This window comes from Diospyros lotus, chromosome 1 (genome assembly GCF_014633365.1).
Source record: "Diospyros lotus cultivar Yz01 chromosome 1, ASM1463336v1, whole genome shotgun sequence".
Lineage (NCBI taxonomy): Eukaryota > Viridiplantae > Streptophyta > Magnoliopsida > Ericales > Ebenaceae > Diospyros > Diospyros lotus.
Genome location: NC_068338.1, coordinates 43,514,009 through 43,537,740, shown reverse-complemented (window position 1 = coordinate 43,537,740; position 23,732 = coordinate 43,514,009). Strand labels below are relative to the sequence as shown.

At 38.2% G+C, this 23,732-nt stretch overlaps 3 protein-coding genes across 5 annotated transcripts; 1 reads left to right on the top strand and 2 right to left on the bottom strand.

The window, feature by feature from the left end:
- The first annotated feature begins 4,197 nt into the window (after positions 1-4,197).
- Positions 4,198-7,345, top strand: LOC127794560 (probable protein phosphatase 2C 5). 2 transcript variants are annotated; one of them, XM_052325756.1, is made up of 8 exons: positions 4,198-4,409; positions 4,633-4,893; positions 5,027-5,198; positions 5,313-5,530; positions 5,616-5,723; positions 5,888-5,935; positions 6,024-6,256; positions 6,866-7,345. In XM_052325756.1, the coding sequence occupies exons 2-8, from the start codon at positions 4,702-4,704 to the stop codon at positions 7,083-7,085; spliced, it is 1,191 nt and encodes a 396-aa protein (XP_052181716.1). In that variant the 5' UTR covers positions 4,198-4,409; positions 4,633-4,701; the 3' UTR covers positions 7,086-7,345. The 2 variants fall into 2 exon arrangements, with proteins under 2 accessions (XP_052181716.1, XP_052181707.1); XM_052325747.1 differs by having other exon boundaries at positions 4,200-4,409; positions 5,810-5,935.
- Positions 7,346-8,795: 1,450 nt separating this feature from the next.
- LOC127788764 (wall-associated receptor kinase-like 20) lies at positions 8,796-9,873 on the bottom strand. The gene has a single exon (XM_052317370.1). It carries the CDS (start codon positions 9,837-9,839, stop codon positions 9,225-9,227), a length of 615 nt encoding a protein of 204 aa, XP_052173330.1. The 5' UTR covers positions 9,840-9,873; the 3' UTR covers positions 8,796-9,224.
- Positions 9,874-12,143: 2,270 nt separating this feature from the next.
- LOC127806740 (eukaryotic translation initiation factor 3 subunit A) lies at positions 12,144-20,315 on the bottom strand. Of its 2 annotated transcripts, none has more exons than XM_052344227.1 (14): positions 20,153-20,315; positions 19,283-19,398; positions 18,600-19,081; positions 18,244-18,459; positions 17,747-18,115; positions 17,630-17,659; positions 15,918-16,145; positions 15,661-15,822; positions 14,625-14,846; positions 14,315-14,521; positions 14,032-14,238; positions 13,746-13,826; positions 13,189-13,390; positions 12,144-12,864 (listed from the first exon to the last, which is right to left on the bottom strand). In XM_052344227.1, the coding sequence occupies exons 2-14, from the start codon at positions 19,326-19,328 to the stop codon at positions 12,365-12,367; spliced, it is 2,952 nt and encodes a 983-aa protein (XP_052200187.1). In that variant the 5' UTR covers positions 19,329-19,398; positions 20,153-20,315; the 3' UTR covers positions 12,144-12,364. The 2 variants fall into 2 exon arrangements, with proteins under 2 accessions (XP_052200187.1, XP_052200194.1); XM_052344234.1 differs by lacking the exon at positions 20,153-20,315 and adding an exon at positions 20,042-20,090.
- Positions 20,316-23,732: the final 3,417 nt, after the last annotated feature.

Below are 23,732 nucleotides of genomic sequence, written 5' to 3'. Positions count from 1 at the left end.
GGCTTCCATGAAATTCCAAAAGTGCCCCTGAGAAGCAGCTCAACCCTAAAGTTTACCATCGGAGCGAGGGTTAGGTCCAGCTCCAACCTCGGTGCTCTTCCCCTAATTTCTTGCCACGTGTCTCTTCCGGCCAGAATAGCAATTCGCCGCCGGTGACGCGAAAATGTTTATTTAAATTCAATTCGAACGTTGATCCTAAGATATTTAAATTAAACGAACACTATCCGTTTCTCTAAAAACTAAAAAAATATGGATAACTCAGTTCCCACAGAAATTCACTGTCCGAAAGAGATATTATATATTTTAATTTAAGTGGGACAAAAAAATTATTTCTATTTGACAAAATCTGTTGGATAAAGAAATAAGCGAAGAGCGTATAAATATATTATATTTGTTAAAAGAGTGAATTAATATTTTAAAAATAAGATTAATGATTAAAAAAATAGCAATCTTTAATTTTTTTTCAACCACCTTTCTTAACGGTTTTAATTTTATAATAATAATGGTTAGCTTCCGTTAATTTTGGGGGTGACTTGGCTTTTAAAAAAAAAAATCAAAAATATTAATTAGTATGTCCAGTTCTGTGAGTGAGCCAGTCAGTCCCCTGTGCTGAGCCTTGCTCTCCCGTAGCAGTTAATTAGTTATTATTCATCCGACAACAGAGGTCACCTATGTTCCTTCTTCATCGAGCAGCTTCTTCTTGCGCCTTCTACCCACTCTCTCTCTCTCTCTCTCTATAGAAAGCCGGAAGAACAATATTGCAGGAATGAGACCATATCCATGTAAGCCATTTGAAAATATCCAGACACAGAGAAGCAAGCTAAATCGGGCAGAGTAGCGCGCATAATTAAACAAATAAGCACTGTAAAAGAACAAGTTGACAAACAAAATGTAGCATTTCTGGATTGGTTCACAGAAAGTTAAATTACCAGCAGATTTGAAAGAAAGAACAGGAACGGAAACTTAACTAAAGTATATATACCGAGTGAGAATGTATGAGTGACTGCTCAGCAAAAATGGCCACCACAAACATCCACCATTGATGCCGATTTCACAGAACCAGCGTGAGGAATCAAACCCAGTTGTTTGCGGCTCATTGCAGTCGATTACATAAAGGAATCAAACCCACTCGTTAATAGCTTCCGTTGCACCACACGAGCGTCCGCATGGAGGCGCTATTAGTCGCCAGCCAACCTGCGGAAGGAGGAGGCATCCTATTCTTTCTCTTTTTTTTGATAAGTCAGGTTCCAAATTTTGCTCAATTAATTTTAAGAAAATTGTACTCGAGTGAATAGAAAAAGAAGAGAGTGATCAATCATCTTTTATTGTTATTGAGTGCAATTTCATTATGGGAGAAAAGCTGGAAATGTAGCTTTATAATCTTGTGAAATGAGGAATTGTTGTACTGGGGTATAAAAAGAGAAAAATTACCGTTGTATTAATCTATTTAATCAATAAAGAAAGATTATTTTATGGAATTTTGACGCTCGATATAGGGTTGCAACTGGTGCAATTCGAACCAATATATATCACGTGCCTCTTCTTGCGGTTTGATTTTTTCATGTCTGTTTCCATTCATTTAAATTATGTTCCTGCACTTTAATTTATTATTTCTGTTATTATTTTGACTTTCGACTAAGAGTGTGAGAGATTGACATTGAATTAACAGCATTCTAGTACTCTTAATCTTAACATTTTCTTTTTATAATCATTAAAAAAATAAAAAAGTGATTCTAAAACTGAAAATTCAATTAAATGTTGGTTACTTTTTTTTGGTAGGAATATTCAGATTTTTATTTTGATTTAATTTTTATGTTTACTAATATGTAGCATCATTCTTCTCTAAAACCATGTTAATGGGTTTGGCCATGTTTTTCGACTGACAAGATGGAGAGTAAGAAAGAAAAATAATAAATGAGTGAGTAAATAGTAAAGCAAAATTATAGAAAATATCTTAATATGCTAAAAATAGTAAAACCTACCTCCCCCTTTTAACATGACAAACTTACTCTTATAATTCAAAAAGGAATTTATGATATTTTAGAAAAATTAACATTAAGATAATCTTACATTAAACACCCACTAATTGATTTTAATATTTTTACAAAAAGAGATTGACACAAAATTCAGACAATCTTTTACTCTCTTTTTTTCCCAAAAGTTTGTTATTATTTTTTATTAAAGTGTCTATGCGAGTACATAAAAAATATAATTATATCAAATCCCTCGTTTCTTTATCCCTTCTTTCATTGAAAATGGCTTAACTCAAGATTTTAAATCTTTGCTATTTCGCCTATCCATTCAATAGTTTGATAGTGGGATACATCACACCAAAAGTCACAAAATTTTAGTGTCTTTTATAATTTGATCACTAAACTTCAATTCTTTGTAAAGTGATCACAAAATTTTAAAATATTTTACAATATGATCACTAAAGTGATTTTTCAAAAAAAAATCGCCAAAATTGTTGACGTGGCAATGGTTACATCATTGCCATGTCAAAGCCATATCATCGCCACGTTAACAATTTCGATTAGGAATCATCAAAAAATCACTATAGTGACCACATTACAAAATATTTTCAAGTTTTATTAGCATTTTGTAAGGATTTAAAGTTTAGTGATCCGATTGAAAAAGATACCAAAATTTTGTGATCGTTGGCATGATTTACCCTTTGATCATGCATTACTTAAATCCCTAAACATGCCTTTTTACCAATTTTGAATATCAATTATCAGCAATCGAACATATCAACAAGCAAACACTATCTACTTGACAAGTTCAAATTCAATTTTAAATCTTAAGGTATGTTTGATTATATTATCTAGAATTTAATTCTAGGTAATATTGCCTAGAAAACAAAGATCACCTTACCCCCTTAAAAAATGAATTTCATGGAAATAACTTTAAATGTTTATACCATACATATTTTTTCATAGAAAAATTAAGAGTGTTTGATTGTTTTCCATAAAAAATGTATAATAATTACATATTTTTCATGGTAAATGTGTGCAATCAAACACACTCTTATTGTAGTTAAAGTCATTTTGATCATTTATCAAATATGGTAAAATGAATATCTTATGTTGACAAGGATATTTTGAAAATATTTATGCTAACATCATCAGTAAAAAATGTTAAGTTTTTTAGATAGTTATTTAACAATGAAGGGTATTTGTAACATTGTAGTGAAGGTCAAGCGTTTCAACTTTCATTTTTTTAAATGTTAGCTATAATTTTTGCAATAAATCTTAATCTTAAGGGTACTAAACATAAATTTTTCTAAATAAATAAGATAGTAGGGGTTGAAAAATAAATTTAGAAAAAGAAATGTCGGGTTTGAGCTCTTGATCTTAAGATTCATAGATTAAACCCCAACAATGATACCTTATGGGCTCATGACATTTTGAGCATTCGAGCTAGTAGTATACATGTCAAATATAAAAGAAACACGCATATAATATATTCTTTTTTAGTGTCATTTAATTTTTTTTTTTTTTATTTTTTCATCCTCATTTAAGGAAAGGAGCAAAAATTAAAAAAAAAGTTGACAGCGTAAAGTTAAAATTAAAAATAAATTATCAAAGATTTTGATAATATAGAATATGTGGAGTCACATGTTTATTTATTTGTTTAAGATATTTTTTATTCTTTTTATATTTATTTTTTTTCAAAAAAGCAAATGGAGAATGTCAAAAGGGTGAGAAAGGATTCCTAGGGCATAGTTTTCACTGATAAAGGAAGTACATTTTGGGGTGATAGTCTTTGGGTCCTAAGTTTAGTGTTAAGACCTGATCATGAGAAGAAGTTTAGCATTTAGTGTAATCTAAAAGTTAAAAATCGCTTGCAACTTTTACATTTGCGGCGGGGTTAGGTATCAAATTGGCTATTGAGTTCTTTGATTTACATCTTCTACTAATATCCGTGAGATCGAATAGAAAATGTGCTTGTGATGGTGCATTTAAAACAAAAAGAGAGCTGAGAGAGAGGGTGAGAGAGTTTTTTATACTTATATTTTAATTGAAATAGGTTTTAGTGAGATTAAGTTGGTTTGTATTGTTTTATTAAACATGGTTGGAGCTGATTGTAAATTTTGATTAATCGGAATTTATTAAAGAAAGGTTGATTTTACCATTACGCCATTGAGAGAGTATTAGCGCAAAACGGAATCGTCTCCAGGGACTTTCTAGTAATTGCAAATTACTTGGCCCTCTCTCTCTCTCTCTCTCTCTTTCAATTTCTCTCTCCAGATTTTTTTTCCCCAATCAAATCAAATCACAGATACTGCTTCGATTCACTCTCTCGAAGGATCCAATCGACCTCAGTGCATTGCCGGAAGCGAAGAATCCACGGCCTATTAGCTTGAAGCTCTGCACAATTCTCGACGCATCAGTGATCTTTTCTCCTCTGTAAGTATAGCGCTTCCGACTACAACTTATTATTCACTAGAGATTGGACAGATGCAAATGTAAACGTCTGTGTTTGGGTGCGTAAGCTGGACTTGTTTCTTTCTCATATAGTGTTTGCTAGTATTGGTTGTGGATCAGATGCAAGACTTGTATATTTTTTTTTCTTTTTCCTGACTGAAATTCAATGTGAAGGGGCTTTTTTGATTGGTTTTTGGTTAAGTAGAGTTTTGGATATGGCGGCCTTGAGAATGCCCAGATGTAGAGTACGATAAGTAGGTCGGAAGTGTCGAGGATGCAGCCGAAACCGCCTCTTCTTCCTCTGGGGACTCTGATTGGGCGCGAACTGAGGACTGGAATGGCCGAAAAGCCCACAATTAAGTATGGACAGGCTGCTCTGGCGAGAAAAGGAGAGGACTATTTTCTGATCAAAGCCGATTGCCAGAGGATTTCAGGCAATCCGTCGACAACATTTTCAGTTTTTGCGGTATAGTACTTTCTTTCTTTAATTTAAAATTTTAATATATATATATATATATATTTTAGTTTGTCAAATTTATCTTCATTGGCTAGCGTAGATAATTGGACTCTAAATTTGCTTTCATATTGACATATTATAGATTTTTGATGGACATAACGGTATATCAGCTGCTATATTTGCGAAGGAAAATCTATTGAACAACGTTTTGAGTGCCATTCCTCAAGGAATTTGCAGGGAAGAGTGGCTTCAAGCTCTTCCTCGGGCACTAGTTGCAGGTTTTGTGAAAACAGACATAGAGTTTCAGCAGAAAGGCATGTAACCCCTTTCATTACGCCAAGTTCTGTGCTTTGTTTTTGCTTATCAAAATATACCCCATCCTGGGTTTTGTATCGTGTTCTTACTTTTACTGGTTGATATTGATTCAGGAGAGACATCTGGGACAACAGTTACATTTGTAGTGATTGATGGGTGGACTGTGACTGTTGCTTCTGTCGGGGACTCTAGGTGCATATTGGATACACAGGGGGGTGTAGTTTCTCTGTTGACAGTTGATCATAGGCTGGAAGAGAATGTAGAAGAGAGAGAGCGTGTCACTGCAAGTGGGGGTGAAGTAGGAAGGCTCAATGTTTTTGGGGGCAATGGGGTGAGAAAGTTCTAATTTTGTCTTTTGATGATCTCAGTTTGAGTTATCTATGTGCTAAATTTTCTTTTTTATCAATGGTTCGTAGGTTGGTCCTCTACGATGTTGGCCTGGAGGATTATGCCTTTCACGGTCAATTGGTGACACAGATGTGGGGGAATTCATTGTCCCAATACCTCATGTTAAGCAAGTGAAGGTGATAATTTGGCCCCTTCTGCCGATGTCTTTTTGACTTATAGGGTATTAAACTTGAAGTTCTTGATACTTCCATTGTTCATCTAGCTTTCAAATGCTGGAGGAAGACTTATAATTGCATCTGATGGTATCTGGGATGCATTATTGTCTGATGTGGCAGCACAGTCTTGCCGGGGTTTACCTGCTGAACTTGCTGCAAAGCTTGTTGTTAAGGTTATGTCTAGCATGAGCATTCTTATTTGCCATTTCATTTCCTTTTTCTGCTGTTTACATGCTGATTCTTGGCTGTTCTATTATGCAGGAAGCACTCAGGTCAAGAGGACTGAAAGATGATACAACTTGTCTTGTTGTAGATATCATTCCTTTTGAACATCTAATCTTGCCCCCTACACCAAGGAAGAAACAAAATTTGTTGAGTTCACTTATCTTTGGAAAGAGATCTCAAACTTGTGCAAACAGAGCAACAAATAAGCTTTCTGCTGTAGGGGTTGTGGAGGAGTTGTTTGAGGAGGGTTCTGCAATGCTTGCAGAAAGGTGTGTCAATGTCACCATAACTTTCCGTTAAAAAAGATAAAAAATCATCTCTGACTATTCTGGGGCTTTTTCAAAACAAATATTCTTTTCTTGTCATCTATTTGCTAGTGTTTGGGGTGTCTCAATTACTTTTTTTTTTTTTTTTTAAATTTAGGTTCAGGTTTTCTTGTTTTACCTGTTGGTGTAATTATTAATGTTTAGTGCAGTTAAATAGAAATATATGGCATAAATTTTACTTTTATATGCTAGAAGTTTGATTAAAGAATTCTTTATTACAGAAAGATCTAGAGATAGATAATCTGATAGAGAAGTGTAGCAGACACTCTTCATTTTGTTCCTACTGTTTTCATCCTTCAATTGGTCCTCTCTTTTTTTTTTTTTTTTTTTTTGTGGTACCTTTCTATTATTTGGCTATTATTCATCAAGTAGCTTGGTACTATGCTTGTGCCTATTCAAGATGGTCCATGGATTGTTCAAGAATTTTCTGGTAGCCTTGCTATATTCTTGATACAGATGCTGCTCTTCCAATCCCATGGAAGAGTGAGGGCTCTGAAGTTCCATAATCTTGAGCTGGCATCCTAATCTTATGTCCATTCTATGGACTTGCAGGCTGGGTAAGGATTTTTCCTTAAACTCAAAATCGGGGCTTCTCCGATGTGCAGTTTGCCAGGCAGATGAAACACCAAGTGAGGGTTTGTCCATTAACTCTGGACGCTATTTCTCACCTGCATCAAAACCCTGGGAAGGCCCTTTCCTTTGCTCAAACTGTAGGAGAAAGAAAGATGCTATGGAAGGAAAGAGGTGTGGTAAACCTGCAGTGACTGCATAATCTGGTAAAGCAGTAATTGTTAATACATTTTTTCTCTGGCAGTGTGAGCATTCTTGATTTTCCTTTTGCTTTGGTCATTCTGTAAGAACATTATTAGGAACCCAAAGTCTAGGTGTTCTGCCTATTGGTAAGAGCTTTGAGCGATTGTGGTTTTGAGTGGCTGTCGGATTGAGTGATGGAGAACAAATATGTGATCTAACACGTGTAATAGTATTGCTAACAGCTTAAATATGTAAGTAAAATTGGTTGTTGCTAAATGATACTTATGCTATATCTTCTTTCATTTATAGCTAGCTACAAAGGAATGCCCTGGATGAAACTAGTTATGTGCATTTATTTTTTATTCCGAAGTAGGATTATTCCCAATATGGTCATGTCCTGGCATGTTTAATTATTGACATGAATGGTGATTGAGGAAAATATTTGTTTCTTCTTATCTGAAAATATGTTGTTCTTGATTCACCGTTTTAGATTGTAGCACTTGAAAACAAACTCAGATAAATATAATTGATTGTAATCGAGCAATACATTGCTTAAATGTATTAACTAAATTTTTTGTAGTTTCTGTTTTTTTTTTTTTTTTTCAGTTCTTTGTAGTTGGATCTGACTGTCCATATAGCTAAATGGTAGATGCACACATTTTCAATTAAATGGCAGTTTCTTGTTTCTTCGGTTTGTGGTTTTCATCGCTCACTACTAGTCCAGACCTTGTTTTCTCTACGTTTAAAGTTCACATAAATTTGGGATCTTTTCGTGGTATCTTGCAGTTTGTCCGTGTTAGTTATTGAACACGCAACTTTAACAATTGTTCTTTGATATGCTTGTTTTTTAAAAAAAACATGGTTGCTAAAGGCACATCACATAGTGGTTAGATTATTTCATGCATCCCTCCTTTATCAGTCACAAAGCATCAATCACGGTGAACAATGTCAAAACTGTTATGGACCTACCCCACTTTTATCACTCTTCATTGGACCGGAATTTGTGGGTTGTAGGTAGGATTATGAAGCTGTAAAGCTCCAGTTGTGCCATATATTTCAGGTTTTCTTTTTCTCATGTGGGGTAGTTAAATGGTTTGGTAGGACACATTGACCAAAAGCTTTTTGATATTACTATATTCTTTATTTTTTAGCTGTTTTTGAAAACCTGACTTTCCTGGATTATCATTTTGTTCCCTAGGTGAGCCTTTTGCTGGAGTATACCCATCCATGCATCAAGTCTCATTTGTACTAATGAACATTTTTATCTTACTAATTGCTTTAGTTGGATTTCTATGGAATACTTCGGCTAACCATATAAGTTATGTGGGTTGGCTCTGCAAATGATGCTTGGTAGAATTTAAGTTTGGGCAGCAAGAAATGGGCATCTGATTCTGAGACATATCAAAAGAACAGGAAGTAGAAGAAGGAAAAATGACAATCCTTAATTCCATTAACAGGGTGGGTAATATGAACTTTTGATTTTCAATTTTTGATTATATGACCATATCCACCATACGAGGGGGAAAAAGACAAATGGAAGGGAACTGGGGGAAAAGAAACATGAAAAACAACGCAATAACATGGTGATATGTTTTATTTGGAAGTCAATGGCCATTCCATTTCACGTGTGCTAAAACGTGCGTTCTGTAAAATAGATGTACGTGTCTGCGTGGAAGTGAAAAGGAACAGATATTGCCCAAATAAAGCCGGGTCAGAATTGGAACCTGCACCAGTTAAAAATATTCTTGAGGTAAAAGTCGAGGCCCTGTAAATTCTAGTCAATCATTACCCAGACGCTTTAATTAAGTATTCCCTGCACGAGCTAAAACATTAGTGTTATAGCTCTCCAATTATTTTTATCATGACTGTGAATTGGCAAAAACTCAAATAAAGACTATATATATGCAAGGCATGTTACGTGCCATCTATCATTTACTTTTTCAGGAAACTACGAGCAAACGTTTTTAAAATGACTATTTATTCAAATCAGAACTGGAGTATTACTTAAAATAGCAGGCAACAAAAGGAAAGCATGCACACAAAGACCACAAAAGCAAACACGCAGAACAACAACAAAACAGTAGGCATTTTAACTGTTTGGTAGCATCAAGGCAACTTATTCTGCTACTGTGACTGCTGCTCGGTGCTCCCCAACCAGTCAGTTAGGGGGCAGCCATTGAAGCTCGACACCATAGTTCCACCACTCAACTGGATCTTCTGACTTCATATTGACCACAGAAGTATAAGCACTGCAACCGCCAAGCCTCACCCTAATCCTATGAGAGTTCATGGATGAATCTTTTAAGTAAGAGCAACAGAGGGTATTCTTACACGCGCTCCCCTCGCTGGCCTTCTCTTCAAACTGCCTGCAAAGGCTGTTTGAAGAACAGTTCAACGGCGAAAACAGTATGTTCTCAGAGCAGTTCAGTAACATGACAGTGTTGTGTGAAGATATGTTGAAAGGAGAGTTCTCGTCAAGCCTTAAGCCACCTAAGGAGAGATCAGAAGATTGACAAGAGTTTTCCTCTATATGGGGTGGCTTTATGGTGAGCTTGTAAGCCATAGGGTCAATGCTGAGGATTCTATAGTTAAATCCATCAGCTGACGAGAACTCCAAAATGCCATTGTTGCAATAGACTCTGTATTTAGGGTTTCCACAGTCGGCACCTGTGCTAAGCGGGTATGGAACGCTCATGCTGCCGCATTTGGGGCATTCTTCAAGGGCTGACAGATGGGTTACTGAAACGAGCAACCAAAGTACTACAAACATCATGATCGCTCAAAATTGCAAGGTGTTAACTAGAAGAAACACAAGCAAGAAGAGGCAAGAGAAATCAGTGGCTAAGGAGCCTATATTTATGGTAAGTGCACAAGTTAAAATAATGTCAAGAGCCCAAATAGCAATAGCTATTTTACAATTAATTGCACAAAAACAAAGAATCATTGGAACATCAAAGTATGTTGGGTGCATCAGCACCCCATTTATGGCAGGACACATATCGCTGCTTAGGGTGTCCTGCGGGGACCAGAGAGATGGCCGGATATAATATTCTCAATGATTAGAGGGTATATATGAATTTGCATTACAAAGTGACCTCCATGAATCTTGGAACTTGTTAAGACCATGAAGAACCATTTGCCTGACATCCTTAATCTGAGTTCTAATGTTGAGAATGGACTTTGAATTAAGATAGATCTTATTGCTGCACAACCATGTATAGCAAGATTTCTTAGGATTTCATACAATTTGGAAGTCACTAAAGAGATGGGCATGTACAACAATCACAAAGTCTTAATTGATCCCATGTAGTGCAACAAAAAAGTAAAATTTGTTAGCCAAAGATTATAGGCAAATAGTGCCAAATGCCTAGAGGGGGCCATAGAATATAGAATGGCACACCAATCCCACTTCACTTGTTTAAAGGTTTTTGTGCACCATCTGCTAAAGTGGTTCCTCTTAAATGATAAAGAATAGGAAAGATTGATATAACAGGCAAGGATAAAATAAAGAAATACTTAAAAGACATTGTAGGGCTCTTACCTAAAGAGTGATAGGTTAAACTCCGTGGATGTGGCAATGTGTCCTAGGTCAAAAGAACTTAATCCTCATTAAGGGACACTACACTATAATCCTTGAGTTTGAAAATAGCAAAATTTAGGTTAGCAGCGTGTCAAGATTGCATTGCTTGGACTGCTGAAACATGTTAAAGCTCAATGTGCATTGAGCTATGAGGTAAAACAAAACTTGAATCCCATTGGCAAGAAAACGTATAGTATATCAGTTAATGATGCAGCAAAATCCTCAAATTATAATATTTTGCATCCATAATGTGAGCTGGGCAAATACAAGCAAACTAAGCTAGTTCTAGAACAAAACACAAGCCCAGGTGGTTCGAAACACCTGTGAGCCTTTCCTTATATGGTGTGATATTATTAGCAATATCACACATAGAAGGCCTCAAACCTACTAAAGCATATATGTGTGTGTGTGTATATACACACACGAGAGAGAGAGAGAGAGAGAGAGAGCCTAAACTCTTATTCGGTCTAAAAAACCGTACTCGCAGCAGCACAAAGTATAACTGCAAAGTTCCCATTCTTCCAAATTTTCAACCTTATTATCAAAAACCGTGTGATCTTGAATTGCATCAATAATAAGCCATATTTTCAGGCTTGATAAAACTCCTAAGATGACTGGAGCTTTTTTAAAACAGGTCTTGAAAAACAAAACTTAATCTGTTTTGACAACTTTGTTCATTTTCATTTTTGCATTTTATTTTTTACCCTACCCTTAACTCCTCCGCCCCCGCTACCATCCGGTGATATCAAGTCGCCGGGAGTGAGGAGTGGGGGGGGGGGGGGTAAAAAATGAGAAGGAAAAGAAACTTGTGAAAACAATTTTTTTAAGTTCTCAAAATATTAAAATCAAGCAGGCCCAATAATTATATGTTTATTTATTATCTTGCGAGTTCCAGCCATCTTGATTGCCGCGATATCACTATTGAAGAAGACATCCAAGTTTTTATCAATTTTCACCATTGAGAAGATTCTTGTGATAGCATATAGCATGGCATGGCATGTTTTCACTCTTATTCCAATTTTGACGTGGAACTGCAAGATCATCAAGGGTACTGCAAATTGTGTGTTGCTTGTGTGCAAAGATACTCTGAAGAAATAGCCCGTTGCAGACCAACAGGAAAGCAGAGAAGAGAGAGAAATAAGTCCCGGGAGAAGAGGAGAAGCAGCAACAACAAACAGGTGATTGAGCCATGGGATGAATGAAACTCGCCATTCACAAAGCAGTCCAAGTTATTGAATACGCATCCAAAAACGCAAAACAATATCAATCCTCTTCAAAGAGAACCTACAGCCAATATCTTTTAGAAAGCCCTCGCCAAGTTTTTATATTACACCCTCCAACAGGAAAGCAGAGGAGATAGAAATAAGTCGGGGGTGAAGAGGAGAAGCAGCAACAACAAAAAGGTGATTGAGCTATGGGATGAATGAAACTCACCATTCATAGAGCAGTCCAAGTTATTGAATACGCATCCAAAAACGCAAAACAATATCAATCCTCTTCAAAGAGAACCTACTGCCAATATCTTTTAGAAAGCCTTTCCCAAGTTATTACACCCTCCAAATTAACGATATAAAAACTGCTTGCAAGGTTTAGGTTAAGGTTCCCAAATCCCACAAAATTTCATAGAGAGATAGGAGAGAGATAGAGAGAGATGATTCAATATGAATGAACAAAGGAGCTAGACGAGCAAGTACAAAACAAGTACACGCTTCCCATATTCAACGTTCCCCACGCACAGGGACCCTAGATGAAGACCACGATGACCTGGAACCACCGCTGCTGCCGCCGCCACCTCCGAATGCAGGTCGACGATCATCTCTTCGCCAACTGTCACGAGGCTCTCGACTGCTGCCCCAGCGATCAGGTTCGGCCGGTGGCGGGGCCTGCCCAGAACTATCAGCAGGCTGCTCACGCCGGAATCGGGGCACATATTTTGCTGGTGCTGGTGCTGATGCCGGTGCCGGTGCCGGTGCCGGTGCCGGAGCTGGTGCTGCTGCTGGTGCAGCAGCTGCAGCCGCAGCGGCTGCCGGCTCCATTGGTCGAGCTCCACCAGAGAGGTCAGGAGCCCTTGGAACCCCTTCGCCTGATTTCCCCAGAAGAGCTTCTCGCCGGAGCCTCTCTTTCTCTTCCAGCTCCCTCTCTCTTTGTCTCTGTTTTTCAGCAATCTCATCCAGCTTCGCTCTGCGTTCAGCTTCTTCTTTCTTTTTCCTTTCCGCCTCTGCAGGTTCATAAATAATGAGAGAATAATTCATAAGAAGAAATAAAAATATGGAACCAATGTAAGGATTGGCCAAAATATTTGGCACTGGTCAAAACGATTAATAATTACATTGGTCATGATAAGAAGCACAACAAAGAATAAACAGGCTAGGCTACTCAATAATACCAGTTATTGTTTATGCAAAAATTAGGTAAACAATGTTGTTCATTAGGAAGAGTACCTAAACGAATCTGCTCCTTTACTTCTACAAATTGATTTTATACACGGAACAAGAGACTAATTATTGCAAATTTGGCATGTAGTGTTTTCCAAATGACATACCTTCACGTTTGCGAGCTTCTTCCTCCTCACGCATTTTTCTCAGCCTCTCCTCCTCTGTCCTCAAATAGAATAGCATCTTCCTCTTATATTCTCTCTCCTGCCTCCGCTGCTCAAGTATTTGGTTGATTCGTTCCTCCCTCTCAGCTCTCAATCTGCTGTACTCAGCTTGCCTGCGGCTCATGACCCTTTCCTGGAATTGAATCTGCCAAATAATACAATGAAACGAAATAAATAAAATGTTGTATGATTTACCAGAATTGTTCCAGAGTTCATTTAAAGAAATAATTTGCAAGTGCACAGAAAACCAGCAAATCAAATTAAGTTACCCACAACCACAGGTAAGATGCATCCAATTTAAAGGAACAAATTCATATTAATATGTATAACTTAAATTTGGAATAATCCTGATATTAATTAAAAGCCCTACTAAAACATTCATTGCCATACTAGGAAAGTAATTAGTACAGGATTCATATGCCACAGTAACTCCAATACCATAAAACAAGGTCCTGGAACAAAAATTTGCTGGAACAGAGTACATTGCCTGCAGTACATACCTTATGGTCCAACATTCTGGCGAGCCTATTTTTCTCCTTCAAGTCTCCATCATGGCGTTGTCGACTCATTTCAATCTCTTTCTGCAAAGTACACAAAAAAATTCATCATTAAGTACACAAGACAGGAATCACAACTGATGAAACTGTAAGCATCACATTACAGCGGGTGTCAGAATACATTTAAGAAATGGTCCTTTAACAGTTCAAGGAGTCTACATAAATGAATCTTTTCATGAGCGCCATTTCTCTAAATAACCAAAGGATATTAGAAAACCTGAACTATTACCTGTTGCTCATGTTCATGAAGAACCTTTTCTTCCACTAGACGATGTTGAAATGAGGCTTCAATCAAAGGCGCTGCCTCTTCTCTCTTGGCCCTTTCCAAATGGTCCATTGTTTTGGCCAGTTTTTGCAGCTTCTTCTCCATCTCTTGCCTCTCCCGAACTTGCTCACTCAAAGCCAACTCCATCAAGGTTTGCTTAGTCACCTTTTCCTGGACAAACATGTAACAGTCAGTTTAGGCACTTCCATTTCTAGGAGACAACTAGAGAAAACCAAACTTTACTCACCGGCTCTATAAGAGGCTTCTTTCCTTTCTTCTTGCTACGTTTTTCGGCCTCCTGTAGTAAAGCCTGGGCTTCCTCAAGTTCTCGTTCCTCTATTTCCCTGAGGATCCTTTGATTCTTCCTTTGCTCGTACTCAGACGCTAACCTCTTCTGTTCAGCCTCTTCAGTTATTTTCTGCAGCTTTAGCCTTTTTGATTCCTCTTCACGCTCCTTTAACAAAAAACAGTTCACTAAAATAAATCAAATTGTTCTTGCACTAGAATAAATAATCAAACATAAAAGGTCAAACAGTGAGAAAGTTAACAGACATTACCATCTCCAATAAATGTCTTTCTTGCTCTTCCTTGCGTTTCTCAATAATTGATTTTCTGGCAAGAAGTCTCCTATGTTCCTTTTCAACAATCTCCCCTAAACCAGGTAGCATTTCACCTAGCTTTGATGCTTTCTTTACAGGGGGAAATATCATCGCCCTTGCTTTATTTAATGATTCCGCAAAAATCATCAGATGATCGCGCATCTCATCAGATTCAAGATCCTAAAAGCACAAGAGGAATGCCCAACTCAAAGATCCAGAATGGAGGAATGTGAAAATTATGGAAGAAACAGGAGTTCCATATTAAAGGAACTAGATTGCAACTAATAGACAAGACAGAGAAATGATTCAGCTAGACGTCAGGAGGAACATGATACCCTAACACATACAAACAAATGCCCAGACACAAGTAAAGCCAATAAATTAGAATATATTTTTCCTCTATCAAAAATTAAATGAGAATTGCAGAAAGTCAAACCCCAAAAGAATGTTAAAACATCAAGAATTCAGATCTCCACGAGAATTGATCACCATTAGTAACAAAAATGATTATAAAGTTGAAGAAATAAAAAAAAGTCCATGCTGCCCTAACAGTGCAAGCAATCCAGTTCACATTTAAATACCAATGAGGAAATTGAATGGCACTGTCAAATAAGGAGACTAGACATCTGAATCTAATCGAGAAGACAAGTGTGACTAACCAATAACAATGAGTCAATTCAATAATTGTGACCATAACTTCTGCTCAACTAGATGCAACAGTACTTTTTTTACCAATACAGAAACAGGCAAGTGCAGGTCAAAAGAGTCTTCTGTATATTTACAATTTCATTGTCTCGATGGGAAATGATGTACAGAAAATCACAAGTAAATTTCAGAGAATTCACCATCTCAAGGGTAATTACCAAGAGAGGTACTAATGAAAGCAGTTCAACACTTCTACAATGTTGTTTATATAGTATTGGTGAACTATAAATTTCCACATTCAGAAAGGAAGGCAGTGAATGATAAAAGTATAACACAACATCAAACTTACCGAGTTGCCGAAGACAACAACTCCCTTCATATGGTCAATTTTCATTGCAACGAAATTATGTTTGATGGCATCCACAGAGATTTTTTCCACGGTGGAAAAATCAAAAAAGGGGATCATAATAGATAAGCTCTCTATCTTCATTGTCTGATACACCTGAGACACCTGAAATATAAAAACATCGAGCAGGTTTGAATTAGTGCATATAATTTCCAGAAAATTGGCAGATAATTAATGATATAACAGCCAGTGCAGCATACCTGCTGAAGCAATCGCAAAGTGGCAAGCTTTTCCAGTGCAGGCACATATTGAGACAGATGCACCTCGGGTACAGAAGATGCTGAAGAAAGCTTGCCCCCGACTCTCAAAATTTTGGCCAAAAGGGGCTGGACTCTTGAAGCAAGATCTAGAGGGAGAAACTCATGCTCCAGAAGATGGTAAAGATCTTTTACTTCTTGAGTCACATAGGACATTACACCTTTGTTGACCTGCAAAAGGCACAAAATCAGGCAATGGTAACGCACTACTATTTAGCACCTTTTTTACCAATAGAAGTGGGGTGATGGTGAACACATTATGCACATGTCAGAATAGCCTGCATTTTACATCAGTGATTAAGAAAAATTAAAGCTAAATTGCACTTCAATACTTCAAGGGGTAGGATCAGATGTGAATTTTAGACTCAGCCATGGTTCAAAGACTAAGAACAAGAAACATCACAACAATTTGGGTCAAGTATCCTTTTTTTTCTTTTTGGCTTAGGATATTCAATTTTGGGTTTAAGTTTTTTCATTTCTTAGTGTTTCCCCAATACTTAGTGTTTCCCCAATACTGAACCATCTTAAATTATGAAGCCCAATCCCACAATATATATGAGTGTACATTTTACAATGTCAGATTACAAGAATGTGCACATATAAATATTTCCCACAGTTGGGCATATGTAAAATAGGAAAGTGATGACAGTAGCAGCATCTTCTTCAAAAAGAATATAATACTACTTCTTAGCTGAATCTCATGTCAAGACTCTCACCAACTCTAACTACAGCCACTTTTCAGCAAGAATTAGATCTCATCAAAAGCCCAAACCAACTCTCCGGTCAGTTCATAGGCTTGCCAATTATCTTGCTTGACTTCAATTAAAATAAGCTGCAGTGTACTTGTGCTTGTCAAATACCCACATAAACTGGTCATCACTATAATGAGCAATTAAGGTGTACATATAATTGAAAACATTTTGCCCAATTCATATGGGACCATCACTAGATTTTGACACAGGTTCTCTTATGTTCGTGCCTCTACAATAATCTGGTAGTGACACTAGTGAGCAGATAAAATCTTGCTTACAATAGAACATAGTAAAAGTGGTCAAGGCATATTTTTACTAGAAAATCTAGAATCTTGAGTTTACTCCCTTATCTTTTGTTAATTCCCTTGTAATTATTTTCTCAAGTCATCCAATAGAATTACCAAATCCTGCAACTTTTTGCAACTAGAGGAATAAAATGTTGCAGATAATAGAAGTAACAATAAAACAAATAAGCAATCACTTGAGTATTTGCTCTTGCGCCCTACTTCAATGTTTCTACCTAAAAAATATTATGAGGCTCAAGAAAAATAAGCATGTACCCTTTCTACCAAAAAACCATCAGGTTACAAGTATCCCCTGGGCGATGTACATCACAAAATCCATTATGAATCATTAATGGGAATACAATCATCTGTATGATATAACTACAGCTTGCAACAATGCTGTAAACCAGGGTTGTGAATAATAATGTTATGCAACAAAAAAATTATGCACCTCAAGGTGAACTTCATAGAAGACCATTACAACAACACCCCCCAACAAAAAATAAAAAAAGAAAAAGAAAAAATAGAGGAAAGAAAAGGACATTAAGAAGAAAAACTAGCCATCCTACTAACACAAGGAAAGGAGGTGTATATGATAGAATAAGCATTCTGCACTTACCAGTTCTGCAAGAAGAGATGACCGTGATAGCTGCCAAGACAAAGGGGAACATATTTAGAGTAAGACTTATGTAGAAATTGCTATTACATAGAAATTAAATGTCCAAATTAACAATACCACTTCTCTACTCTCAAGTTTAGGGTCAATAGTAAACCCAATAAGATTAGCCATCCTCAAATTCCGCTCTTTGTCATGCTCAAGCTCCAAATGAGATGCCCCACGCGTTTTATCGTAAGGAGAAACCGAGAGAGCAGCCAAGACAACAGATGATGCAATTAATTGCAGATCCTTCTGACTCAAGTTCTTATTGAAGCCTTTCTGAAGTGAGAAAAGCTTAAACCACGCATAAGCATGATAAAGATGGCTGGATGCCACCCAGAAAATTTCTGTTAACTTCGCATAGTAAACAACCATCAACGACGGCTTTGGGGTTTTCTTAACCATGCACATTAATCCATGTATATCTTCCACAGAACGAAAAGCCTCCTGAAGAAAGAAATAACAAATTAGAAACATAAGAATGAGATACAAGGTAAACCGACTACCACATAATTACTAAACCTATCTTCATTTATAGGCATATTTGTACACAATGCAGATCTGAGTATACAGACCTGCCAGAGTTCAAGTTCAGTTGCAATCTTCAATTGCTCAAATCTTGTGTCAAGATACAACTGCAAGCTTTCTGGAGAAGATAGATCAGGTCGGTCCCTCTGATCTCTGTATTTGTTCAGGTTAGCAAGATGATTTCTGATTATTTCACATAGCCTGCGAAACTCTGTTGTGCGTTTGTATTGCTTGCAGAACTGGAAGGCACGATGTGCTGTCATCTATAAACAAAAAGTAATTGGATTAACTTCTATTGCAAATAGGTAAATGGCTTCGGGGGAAAGAAAAAAAAAAAGCCACTGAATAAGGGTAAAACCCAGCACAAGTTCAACAGTAAATATTGCTTTGAAGCAGGAATTACCGCGTAAAGTGCTTCCAACTTTGAGTTGTTCCTTAAAATTTCAAGAACGGTTCTATAGGTCTCCCACAGGAACTTAAACCATGGGGTCACAAGCTCGCGATCAGACCTGTCCTTCCCCTTTTCACCACTGACATAACTTAGCATTAAATCCTCTGGCCTTTTATCAGCTTCTAAGTCATCCACATCAAGGGCTTCCTCTAAAGCTTGTGCTTGATTCCGAGCCATCTCAGCTCTCTCAGTAGATAAATGCATGAAATGCTTGATCACCTCCTCCAAAGAAGTTACATTCACTTGTTGACACATTATACGGTACTGAATCAAACCATCTTTGGCATACCTGCCCCTTCGCATGTCAACACAGAGCTCTATATATTTGAACATAATCTTCTCATTTGTTTTCTGCCATGCTCTATGCCTCTTCGAGGTTATAAGATCATGTAGTGCTTGCAATGCATCTTGCTTTTGTCCAACATTGATCAACTCTGTACCCAAACACAATTGAAGGTCAGCTCAGAGTTTCAAATAAATAAACATGAAAACCAAACCAGATTTTGCATAAGCATAATCATAAAAAGGGGTTATGAACAGACAGTTCAATATTGGAAAGAATAGCAATCAACAAAGATTGTTGTTCCATTGAAGTATCAAATATAAAGTTCCACAGAAAGAAATATATCATTTACCTTCAGCACGCTTCAGAGCATTTTCTGGTTTAGCAAAAGTCGACATAGCAATCAATCAAATTAATAAATAGTATGCCCTCTCAAGAAAAAGCATGTACCATCAAATCAACATTAACCTGCAGTAATAAGCATTTACCATGTCAGCCAAAATAGCAACAAATTACATGAACGAAGATAAATACAAACAAAATTAAGAATTTGAACTACACAACCCAACAGAAGGCCTTTATTAACTACTTGACATTGACTACAACTATATTGTCCATTAACTTATCTGAAATACTTTCTATTGACTTTCTCCACTTCATCGTTAGCAATATTTGTTCTTCAATTTTTCATTATGCCAACAAGAATAGAGTGAACATTAAAGCCTATCCAAGAAAACTGTAATCTAATGGAACAAGATCGACTTCTTTCATCAGAGCATTAGATGACCCCAGGAAACAAAAACTAAAAAGTCCAAAACACGAACGAGTAGAAGCTCTTAGTCATAGCGTACAAATATTTCCAGACACCAAATTTGCAGCCAAAGACACAAAACTGCTGCAAAAAATTGATGACCAGGCATGGCTACAAGCGCAGTTAGAGAAAATCTATCATTCCAATGTTCCTTTTAAATAGACTAATCTCTACACTTGTGGCAAAAACACAGTCTACAGATTCAGATCCAGAAGATCTCTCATCATGAACATCCCTTAAGTGTATATGTATTCATATATGTACACATATAACGAATCATGTGAAGGTGAATACGCATACATCATCAATCGGATTGCAAAAAGTACTAATCTCGCCGGACAGATTTAACAAACGACGACGGGAAACTGCTGGGAGAGAGAGAGGGGGGGGGGGGGGGGGGGGGGATCAAACCTAGAAGCTGGAACCGATAGCCGCTCTTCTCGCAACTGCAGCCCCGGGGTCAGTTTGATAACCAGGTCGCTAGGGTTTTACACCGCGTTTGTTTGGAACACGATGTTTCTCTGAATCGGTTTCGGAATAAATAGATAGACGGGAAGAAGCGAAACGGATTCGAAGCAAATCTCGGCTTGTTTGGGCTTTTCTCGCTGGCCCATATAATAATAATAATAATAATTAATGATTTTCAACATCTATATATATATTATAACAAAACAGTCGTCAAATTTTTTTTTGTGCATTTCTAATTACTATTTTGATATTTTATTATATTTTTTTAATTTTTTTTGCTTACCCGAAATAAAATTTTTATAGGTCATTAATTAATTCTAAATTTGTGAAAAACATGTAGTTTTTGAAACATGTAAATGATTTTTTTCATAGCTGAATAGTATTTAGAGAATATGTAAGTATGCTGGTATATGAAGAGTCAAGATAAATATTAGTAATTTATTCATATTATTAATTTTTAAATATTAATATAAAATTTTAATTAAAATAAATTATAGAAAAATGAGACTTTTTTAAATTGGGAGAAATCTTGAGATATTAGGTAATACTGTCGAATACCGACTGTCAAGTAAATTTTTTATTTTATTTTTATTTATATATAGTTTAATTAATTTAAATTTGTAAGCATCCCCGCCCGGATATCCCAAGCACCCGGTCTATCCGAACGGGAGCGCCTACGGGAGGAGAAAAATAATAAACACAGAGACAAAGACCACCCTAGCATGCATACACTAGAATGAAAACAACGGAAGCGAAGCTAAACACCTGCATGCACTACGGGTACCCCACTAACACAGCGGTTATAAGATAAATAAACACAAACTCTTGTGCCGACATACACGAGACTCGAGAAGAGACCTGACACAGTACGAATAATAAAGTAAATCATGCTAAGATATCAGAGTTAACAGGGATTGACGGGACTGCCTGTACACCATACCGACTCTACCGCTAAAGCTGACTCCCTTGCTATGGCCCACGCTGCGACTACCTGGAATGATGAAAAGCAAGGTGAGTCGAGAGACTCAGCAAGCGTAAGGAAAGAAAGGCTGCAGGCTACACAAAACCAGAAATCTCTCCCCAGAATAAACCCCCAGGTACACACAAGCCATGAGACGCTACAACACAACAGCTCAAAAGCATAACAAAATAAAAGCACATACCGGTCCTTGGGGCCCACATAAGACACTTGGCACACAAGTCCCATACCAACATGTCGCTGCCCTGAACGGTAACAAATACCTCCAGCATCCTGTGCACGCCATCCCGGGTCGGTACTCCCGCCACCCGTATCCCTGTCGGTACTCCCGACAGCCAAGCCATAGGCTCCCTCGGAACGGTATTCCCGTCCCAGAACTAAATACTACCAGTAGCCATGCAATGCACATAAAATGCAGTGGCGTAGTGAGCATCAACGTGATACAAAGCGCCCATACATCCAGACATCAGGCCATGCTCCGCCCACATAGTAAACCACATGCGATGCATATGTCGTGCTGGACGCAACCTAACCAAGCTAGAATGTCTGTGTCCAAGCATACTCAATAAATGAATATCTCAACATGCAACCCGTACCCATATGCATATCAAATCATGAACAGTAATATAATGAATCTAAATGTGCAGTAAATCACATACTGGCAGAGCTAGTCAGTAGTGTCCGGCACCGGTCAACGGCCAGTGACTAGGAGTGTCCACCCGATGGTCCACATCAGAGCTGTACAATAGTCTACCCCAACGTCACCAACAATCGACCCCTGCTCTACTGCTCGATAGTTCTAACCGAACCATAAATAAATCCAGAAAAAACTGTAAATAAACCCAATAAAATCGTAAATAAACCCGCACGTCTAGGAACCTAGTTCCCAAGCTGGGTCTGACATTATTCCCAAAAGGAGTGGGGGCGGTACAAACCCCCGTAGGCACTCAATGAATAAAACTCTAAATGACTCAGATTTAATTTAACTTAAAACACTGAATAATAACTCAACAAATAAGGCGAGGTGCCGAATTAGAGTAAAGGAGAAGATAAAATATAGGAAATCAATGGGTTTTTCACAGGAATTGAAGAACACGAGGAGAGGGTGAGGAGCTTGCCTTTACACGGCCGTTTCTTCTCTTCCTTGCACTCTCGCTGCGAAATAAAACGTTTAATAACTTGTCGACGTTTGATTTCGGCCGACCGTGATTCGTTTTGGGCCGCGGTGAGTCAATCCAAAAATACCGAGAAGGAAGGAAGAAAACCCCTCCCCCCAAAGTTCCAAGCGTGTACACCAGAATCTTTTACGTGGTTCGGCCAGAACGATGCCTAATCCACGGCCGCCCTCTGATTATTCTCCCAGAGTGGCGGTATCTGATTATTCTCTTTCGTCCTTCTTGCCCCTCATGGTCTCTTTGATTTCCATTTATCTTGAGGGGCTTTTACAATCTAGATAATATATAAAAATACAGTGTTTGTATAATGGGGGACAGAAAGTTCTTACCCCTTTCGCAAGACCGGGAGTGGGATCCTCATTACGAGGGGCATGGGCTGTTACAGATAAAGTGATCGGACCCTACCTCTGACTTCTCAGCAACTTTGCCACTCATGCGAGCTGGAGGTTTTGGGCGAGCGACCTGGATGGTCCAGCGATCTAGAGGATATTTCAGGAGCTCGTTAGTCGATTGCTCCGAGCTCGTTGGGGGATTACCGGGAACTCGCCATATGCTCGCTTTACGAGTTCCGGATCTTTGGTGGGGGCTGGACCTTCCTTGACGAGGTCGTCCGGGCCTTCTTGGCCTTGGGTGATTGGGCCGGTCTATCGGACCGAGTCTGGCCCATGCGGGGTGATGCAGGAAATACATATAACATAAGCCCCCCAGTTCGCGGCACGATCTTCGTGCTGGGAACTGACGCGTGCCAGCTGTTCTTCCATCCCTCCGACTTCTGTCCAATCACCTTAAGTCTCGTCGTTCCACGCAGCACGCTTTGTCGGCAGCGCATTTAATGCGCGCCCCCTCCCCATTTCTGCGCATGATTACACTCGTGGGACCCACAAGCTGTTGTGCGGCCGCTGGATGCGGAGCATGTGATAAGTCGTCATTCGATCCGACGGTTGGGATGGACCAGGCCGTCAGTATAAATAGTGGGGAGTGTCCACCCGCTTCTTCTTTCACACTATTTTGAAACTCCCTCAAACCTTTGCCTCCCTGCTTTCTCTTTCCTCTCTCGAGGCCTCCGTTATCGCCGTGCTTTCGGACGTCTGCCGTTCTTGTCCGGTGCTTGGTACGAGTCCCCATTCAGTCGTCAAGCGCAGCTTTTAGGTAAGTTTGTCGTGACTTTCTTCTTCTTCTTGTGAGGCCGTCCACCGTTGGTTAGCCGTCGGTGGTTTCTCTGGCTTCATCGATCGATGTCGTTCTCATTTTTGGAGAAATGGCACGATTCGGTTTGTCGTTTGCTGGGCCTTTGGGTCCAATGACCTTAGGATTAGCTTTTCATGGAACACCGGGCTTGCGGCTGCAGCCCCTCCGCCCTAGGCGGTAC